Below are 8,659 nucleotides of genomic sequence, written 5' to 3'. Positions count from 1 at the left end.
GTTGTGTAGGCTACTTTCAAATTCTAGCGCACTCGAGCTGGTTTCTCCATTCTTACCTACCTTTAACCTGAGTATTTAGATATTCTGCTAGTTTTGTACCTCTACTTCACTACATTTGGAAGCCAATATCTTTAACTTTTACTCCACTGTATTTAATTGACAACTTTACTTTACAGGTTTAGATAAATTAGATTAAATACATGTTATTATGAAATTGGCCATTATGTTCAAATAGTTATTTCCCTGTTGGTTAAAGTGTATTTTTATTATCTTTTCTTTTTAATGACTGATTTTAAATGTCATTTTCTTAATGTCTTTAATTTTTTGTAAAGCACTTTGAATTGCCTTGTGTTGAAAGGTGCTATATAAATAAACTTGCCTTGTATTGTGATACCAAAACTCTTGTACTTTTACTACTAAGTAAGATTTTGAATAGGAGTTTTACTTGTATTGTCACAATGTTGCTTAGGTAAAAGAGCTGTACTTCTTCCACCACTGTCATAGAGTGGCCTGTATGAAAAATAGGTGGTGAGTTCTGAGGACAGAAGGAGGAAAGGGGAGGAGAGAGATAAAAAAACTAAAAAAAACTTGCTGGCACCGCCTGCCATATCCACAGCAGATCTCAGCATTTATCGCATCGCCGCATCTAACCCTAAACTGTGTCTAACTGGCGGTTTCCAGAGAGGCTGCACTTTGCAGGGTTCACTTTCCTTAGAGAGGGAGTTGTCTCGCTGCTGATGCTGGGGAGACCAACCCTTTATCTCCCATCTCGAATCGCCATCCCACCTCTCTGCGCAGCAGCTGAGTACACCGGGCTTTATTAGGACACGCTGGATGGCTTCTGCACTTACACCGGCGTGAATCTCTTCCTCATCACCCTTTCTTTGAGTCTGCAAACAAAACGAACGGCAACAACAATGACGGACCCGGCCTCCCAGGACACCTACCCTGTCCCAGACCCGACTATTGTGGATCCCTTTACGGGTGCGATGCGGAACGGCCAGTGCGCCCAGGATGGCTTCACCAACAACCACCGCCAGCCTACCAAGAGCCCCGGCCAGCCGGAGACGCTCCCTACGGGCCAGGAGATGAAAATCACAGACAGTGTGGAGGGAGAAGGTAACTTCATCCATTAATTGGATTTTTTTTAAAAGTTATAGATGCATATAGTCTATGAAGTGTTAAAGGGTACCCTAGGGAGATGGGAGGGGTATTTTTATCCATGTGAGGTATTTTTAGCCTGCTGTCTTTTAAATAATTTACAACAGTCCTACATCAGCAGATCAGAGTGAAGCGAAAGTTGAATTCAAAGCTCAACATATTGATACATTGAATCCAATCCCAAAAGCTTTCCATTCTTTTTTTAATTTGTACTTGCCTCTGGGGAAAAGTCAGATTGTTTTTTTTAAACATGCACATTGGGGCTCAGCCAAAGCTATTCTGATACCAGTCACATGCATGCCAAACCCCTAAGTGTGCTCGATGTGTGTTTGTGTGTGTTAGTTACTTTTCCACTAATTTAATCCCATTCATCTTCTAACATGAAGAAAAATCTCTGAAAAACATTCCACAGTTGATAATAACAGGGCCTCAGTTATAAGCTATTAGTGTATGCATTCAGGTATTATGGATCTGATTTCAATGGATATTTGATTGTTAATTTAACTCAGTAGTTTTGATGCTAATATAATTAAGCAGACGTGGAGTCAATAAAACAAATACATGGTTATTGCATTTAGAATAGTGTAGAGTTATTTTATTGGATGTATTTTTTATCAAGGGACAGTATCCACCTTGTATCTACACTAGCAAGAGATACATTCAGAATGAAGGATAAAAGAAGAAAGATGCATTGAACTGTTTGGCTCGAATCTCCAAAAACGTGAACCTATATTTCCCACAAAATCGGCTTCTTTATTATAATAACTACTTTTTTTTTGTCATATTTGCCAAAACTGACACTAAATCATACTGTAAAAGCTTGAGACAGATAATCTGTGAAATAATTCATGCTCCTCTGCCTCTCCACAGTGCATGAGAAGATGTTGAGCACATGCCTTCTGTCTGATCCCCCAGCTTGGGATCATGTGAGCAAAGGGATTTAACCATGCTGCCTCACTCCCTCAGTCACACATCAGACACACACCCACATGCTTGTTAGCTGGTCTCGCTAAAAGGCTTTTGAACAACAGTCATGTTTCTATTTTTAAGTTTAAAACCCAGACACCACATTATCATTTTTCATTTTTAAAGGTTTCAAAGTAGCTCCATGTGCAGTTTAATTATCAGCCTTTCCTCAGCTAGATACATAAAAAGGTCATAGTTTGTCTAGTACAATCAATTATGATTTTGAACAAACCTTTTGGGAATATTCCATTTATGTAAGCTTTACTTGTGATCTGGCAATTTCTGTTCTGGAAACAATGGTTTTCTCCAGAGTCACTCCTTATCAAGGTGTTATCAAAGCAGGTCAGTCAGAGGCTATAAGATTTTTTTTTGCAATCAGTTAGCCTGTCAGCCAATGGGTCTAACAAGCTACACACTTTTAGCTGGCCTTTCATGCCTTTAGTGTAACACTAGTCATTCAAATCATTTACACGAGTCTTCGCTCTGACACACACACACACACACACACACACACACACACACACACACACACACATTTGCATTGTGACACTTTTTTTAGCTTCTTCTACAAGAAAGCCATGTGATTTCTTTTGAATTTCTATCATCAAAGTAATCAATTATGGCCAGATAAAATGATTTCACACAGCTAGATGATGATGGTCAAGGGGTAAATGTGATTGTGCCCTAGGGTTGTTGATAATCAAAGGTTTGTGTTTTATGTACTCCTCTTGTGACAACAAAACTTTCATGTGTGAATACTGAATGCTCAAAATGAAAGCTGTGAGGAATATCCATATAACCATACATCTTACATCTTAAACCCTGCATTAAGGGTCATTAAATATACAAAGGTATTGAAAATCTGATCCAAATATATTTAATGGCTTTCTCTGCCTCCCATTTGACACATTTTGATAGCAAAAAGTATATTTTAACAGATGCATTATCAAAACTTAAGTGGCTCCAGGCCCATGCCTTTTACTTCGAGCTACCAAAAGTGAAAGATACATTACCCTTGTAATTAACTAATGTCAGTTGCAAAAGTACATCGCTTGGAGTGAAGTGTCTGGCTGTCCGTCAAAAGCAGTTGGCAGTTTTCAATGGTGGGAAGCTAGTGAGAGATGCCATCCTAGTAGCACCAACTCCTTGTGGACACTGTGTCTGCAACGTCTCCTTCTGTCTACACTCACACTAGACAAGCAGTGGGAGTAAGAATGGATATTTGCAGGGGGAACTTGCCATTCTAGAGACATGAAACAAACAAAAAAAATAAAAAAAAATTCTAATGAATTTAAGTATGAATGATACCCTTGCTGTACCGTGATACCAATGTGAAATGGTCATTTTCTCACATAAGATACAAGATCGCTTTAATAAAAGTTGGAGGACAAACCCACACAGAATTTTCGCCCGACTCGAAAGTTCACGTTAGCTTAATGGAGTTTTATAGCATCTTCTTGCTCATATCTTTGGCTTTGCTCCCCTCAACTTTACTACATTGGTTCACTCTCATGGCTCCTACAGTGTCTTTCTTTTGCTGCTTTAAGCAATGCAGATCGAAAAACACATTGTATACTAAGCAGTGGCAGTTAACAGGGTTGTGTGCATGGGGACATGTCCATCCCAAAGAAATGCGAAGATAAAAAAGACAATCAAATAAATGTGTGGTATAGTGGTTGTCTCATGATACATTTGTCAAAAGGGCCTTTTTCTAATTTGGGCTACACAATTCTTTCCAGGGGGAACAAAGTGTAGAGATACAAAATGTACTTAAGTGCCCCAGCATCAAGCTTTTCTACAAGAAAAAGGATACTCATTGAAACCAAGGCTGATTTAAAAGAAAAAAGGGAACTCAACAGATTTTACGTAGACAATAAAGGTCAATTGTCAAGTCATGATGACTCAGGGGTATTTGTGTAACGTCCTCTGTGTGTCATGTCATAATATCTCTACCAGCTGCTTTTTTCCCACTATTATTTAATGTCTGTCTTTTGCTAAATGTATGAAAAGCCTAATACTAAAACACGGTAGCCCTCCTTTAACCTTCTATAACCCTGCAGAGGTGATGTGGCACATGAACATCTATTTACAATTAAATATTCATTTGACAAATGATGCAGTTTTGTGTTACATTGACTACAGAAAGTGGAACTTTCAGCCATGGTCAATGAGATTTTAGAATTTTGGGTTTTAAAAAGAAGGTAGCATGTAAAAGGCAAAGTCCTGCTTCCCGGAGGAAGTGTTTTTGCTTTCTCTTGAATAATTCTTCTCCCACTGCAATGACACCTAATCCGTGTTGAACCTTGTTGTGCAGCGCTTGATGACAGCAGAATAGCTTCAGGCAGTTTGTCTGACTTCAGGCAATCACTTTTCTCACAGAAATAAATTGCATGTGGAATAATAATATAATGAGTATTCGTCTTAAGCCATTATATCTGTTTAGTCTCTTAGAAGGGAATTGTGCCTTAAACAGCCATTAATGTTGGATATTAAAATCATATGGCATCATCATGGTAATTAAATATATATTTATATAAATAGAACTATATATATGTATTAATTTTTGTTGAATTCAATGGAAAAGAGTATAGAAAGTAAAGCTTGACAAGCTGTCCCTGTAATCTGTATTATACTGTGGTTCCTCGGGTATTACTCAACGTCAATCAGTGTAAATTGATGATGGTCTTGTGCTTTCCTGGAAGGTGTGGAGAATTATCTTACAGGAAAGATGCATGGAGGGTGGAACTTAAAACCCCATTCATGTTGAAGGCAGCAATGAATACACATTGACTATTGGGGACTTGTAGTGGATTCGTTGTAGCTGCTACAACAACAATGCTTTTTTATGAGCAGTATTGTCATGAAGCATTAGCGGAGCCAGACCACTGACCTCCCTTTTGATTCGGAATAATTTTAATTATTTTTACACACAACCGTAAATAGAATTTAGGACCGGATTTAATCAATCAATCCAACCGATTAAATCCCTTTTCTAAAAATGTACTTTGTACTACAAATGTACATTTATCAAATGCAAAAACATGGATACATTTAAGGATCTATGTAATAGCCACTTCAACGTTTTTGGTCACTTTTGTAATGTTTTTCTAATGTCATAACTTCCTAAGCTTAAAGACATCGTGGTATAAAATGTTGGACTGCATGAAAATGACTTGCGCGGACACAGCGCATGATGTAATTTGAGTCACAAAGACCATAGCGGAGCCTCGTGGATACTTGGACTCATTGTATGAATCACCCTTTTGCCTCATAATTTTGTCTGGCATGTTATAGATAGAATCAGAGGGATGAAACCCTCTTTAATGGTCACACATGCAGAGCACACAGCACACACTGTAACATTTGGCCTCTGCTTTTAACCCATCCTAGTACCAGGAGTCTAGTAAATGCATTGTCTTTATATTCGGACGAAAAAAATACACCATTGTTGTGGAACTGTTCCAATAAAAAAGGGTGGAAATGACCCTATGGAAAAACATGGGTTGGTTGGCTGGGTAGACACAGAACAGGACTTTCAGTCAGAAGACCGTGTTAGTGTTCTTTGCGAAAACAAAATCCAACGTTCTCTTATTTAATTCACGTCCATAATATAATAACATAACAAACATTCTTATTTCATCCATACCGGTAGATTTTTAGTACTGATTTAAGTTGTATGAGAATCTTATTACTATCCAATATAAGTTTTGGAAAAGGTCAAATGACCATTTATGCAACCTCTGATGCCTGATATGATATTGCAATAAAACATAAATGGCCATTACAAAAAACAAAGACAAAGAAATAAAGGCATGTAACAGAGTTTGTGTTTTTTATTGCAGGTCTTCTCGAGAGCAGCATGCGGCTGAAGCCCCACGAAGCTCAGAGCTACAGGAAGAAGGCCCTCTGGGTCTCCTGGGTCTCCATCGTGGTCACGCTCATAATGGCTGTGGCAGCTTTCAGTAAGCAATCTAAAATAATCCTTTATATGTTTTCAACAGTGCTTGTTAACTGTGTTTATGCTATCCAGACTGACTGTTGCAGTTTACCTCTCACTTCCCTATTTACTAAGAGGATATTTTGTCATATAAACGTCTATCTAGGTAGGGTGCAAATGTATAGTTTACGAAACCCCTCTCTTACAATGTTTTTCCCAAAATTTGATTTGGCGCCTTGTTTCTTTCTGTAAAACAAAGAACCAGTGTTGGTTTCTCAGTTATTTTTGATGAAGCAATTCAATGCATTTTTTGACACAACAAGATAACAGCAAAGACATTTCATGCCCAAAAAGTGGTGGAAAATCACAAGAGTTTCTCGGAAATGTGTTGTTTGCCTCTGGGTAGAAGCTTTTATAATCATATATGAGCAATAACATAATGCAGACTAACAGTAAACATTACAATAGGCTGCCTTCGGTTAGTCACAATTATGTAGTTTCAGCCCCTTTTTAATAATGTTTTTACATTACATTACATGTTACATGTTAGACGCTTTTATCCAAAGCGACTTACATACAGTACTCAACTCTCTGGGCAATCCCCACAGGAGCAATTTGAGGTGAAGTGTCTAGCCCAGGGACACAACGACATGCTGACTGCAGTGGGGTTTGAACCTTTGCTCCCCTGATCCGAACACCAATGCACTAATCCACTGCGCCACACACCTCCATATTTGATTGATGATCCCACACTTCCTGCTTTAAAAAACTTTAAGGATTCACCAAAAGGAAATATACATTTGTCAATATTCTATTAGAGTAATAAAATAAATCAGAAAAGCATTCTTCAAACATTTTCTTACATTTCTTTGACGCTTTAGTATGTGATTAACAAGCCTTTATTGTTCTTGGCAACCGACCCAACCTCAGATGTGTTTGACTTTTGACATGGTGAAGAAGTTCTGGTGGTTTTTCAAACGGCACATGATAAACAGTTACCCTTAGGATGTTGTGAAATGATGTTGAAACAATTTCCACACACAGTTTGTTGTCTTATGATGTGTAGAGGATGTCCAAGTTGTGCTGCATTGTGGTGAGTGCAACACGCAATGTTGCTTCGTCATCCTTGCTCGTAGTTTTTTTCAAGTCACCGTGTGTCCATTCAAACTTATCCTTGTGTTGATGAATAACTTTATTTTTTAAGCAAAGCAGCTGCATGGATTCACACTTGGAAATGAAGGCAGGGACTTATCCATAAAATATAATGTTGCAAACCATAAAGAAAAACAGATTTTAGTTAGCCCTAAATATATATGTAATATTCAGTTTAGTTTATCTATTTGGAAACACATGATTTAAAATGTAAGTATGAATGATATTTTTATTTAGAGCTGCTCTAATAAATCATGTCCACATTAATATATCATGCAACATGACTATTGTATGTTAAATGTTGGCACACAACCCCAGACAGTATAATAACTGAAAGTTCACGTTAGCTTAAGGGAATTTTATAGCATCTTTTAGCATGTTGTTTTGGCTTTGCTCCCCTCAACTTTACAGTTTTAGTTCACTGTAATTTATCTCATGGTTTTGTTATTTTGCACCTTCAAGCAAAAAATATCTTTAAAACATACTGTAGGCTATGCTACACACAAACCAACAACTGGATAAATGGTGAGCACCTAGCATTTAGCAGCTAGCAGCCATTTTTTCCTAGGTGTTAGTAAAGACAAAGAGCAAAGGTCGTAGTGAAAGTTTGACTGTTATTGGTCTCATTGACAGAAATTGACTATTAATAAATTATAATGTTCCTCTAAAACAGCTTATTTAGCGGTTAAGTTAGCCACTGTTAGCTTATGAGTTAGCCATATCAACTTATAAGGTGAACACAGTCCATTAAGTTCACAGACTGTAGGTATTAGTTCTGAAGTTAGGAAACTGTTATGAACACTGCCATGAATGAGTGGAGCATACAAGGGAAAGGAAAATACATTCCTGGTGATTCATATTGTTCTTCCTCTTTAAGTGAAAGCAGTGCAATGAGATATAGAAACAGACTCTTCATTAGAAAAATGAAGAATGTTTTTCTGAGTCTGTTAACATTTTTCAACAGAGACAAACTGTTGAAACATCAACATAAAAAGACTATAATCAACACAAATCTGATCCCAGCTTTAGGGAGGCAACATTTAAAAGTAGAAGAGCACAGAGGGAGGGTGGTGCAGGGAAGTCTAGACAACTCCGCCAGTCATAACTAGGGATGGGTATCGTCTGAAATGTATCGATTCAGATTCTGCTTATCGATTCCGGTTCTTATCGATTCCCCGTCTCGATTCCAAAATTGTAAAAGAAAGAGGTCAAACGTTCCGATAACAAACATATCTTTATTCTTATAAGCTTTAACTGACATTTTTACAAATAAAAAAAAGACATGCAATACAAATGTATTGCACAATAGCTGTGCTTTATTTTAACTAAGCTATGCCGGTGGCAAGCTATTAACTTGCCACAGGCATTACACTGTGCCTTGTCTTTTTCTTTTTTAGTGTAGTGGAGCCACACTTTAGAGCATTTACCGCGATCCATCTTTGG

At 37.7% G+C, this 8,659-nt stretch overlaps 1 protein-coding gene across 1 annotated transcript; it reads left to right on the top strand.

The window, feature by feature from the left end:
• The first annotated feature begins 623 nt into the window (after window positions 1-623).
• Window positions 624-6,162, top strand: LOC104955449 (transmembrane protein 163-like). The gene is made up of 3 exons (XM_010782775.1): window positions 624-1,119; window positions 5,970-6,089; window positions 6,158-6,162. The coding sequence occupies exons 1-3, from the start codon at window positions 918-920 to the stop codon at window positions 6,160-6,162; spliced, it is 327 nt and encodes a 108-aa protein (XP_010781077.1). The 5' UTR covers window positions 624-917.
• The last annotated feature ends 2,497 nt before the right edge of the window (window positions 6,163-8,659 follow it).

This window comes from Notothenia coriiceps, unplaced genomic scaffold (genome assembly GCF_000735185.1).
Source record: "Notothenia coriiceps isolate Sejong01 unplaced genomic scaffold, NC01 NC01_scaffold00024667, whole genome shotgun sequence".
In the NCBI taxonomy this organism is placed as follows: domain Eukaryota; kingdom Metazoa; phylum Chordata; class Actinopteri; order Perciformes; family Nototheniidae; genus Notothenia; species Notothenia coriiceps.
The sequence above is the reverse complement of the archived record's forward strand: the minus strand, read 5'-3'. Positions and strand labels throughout refer to the sequence as shown.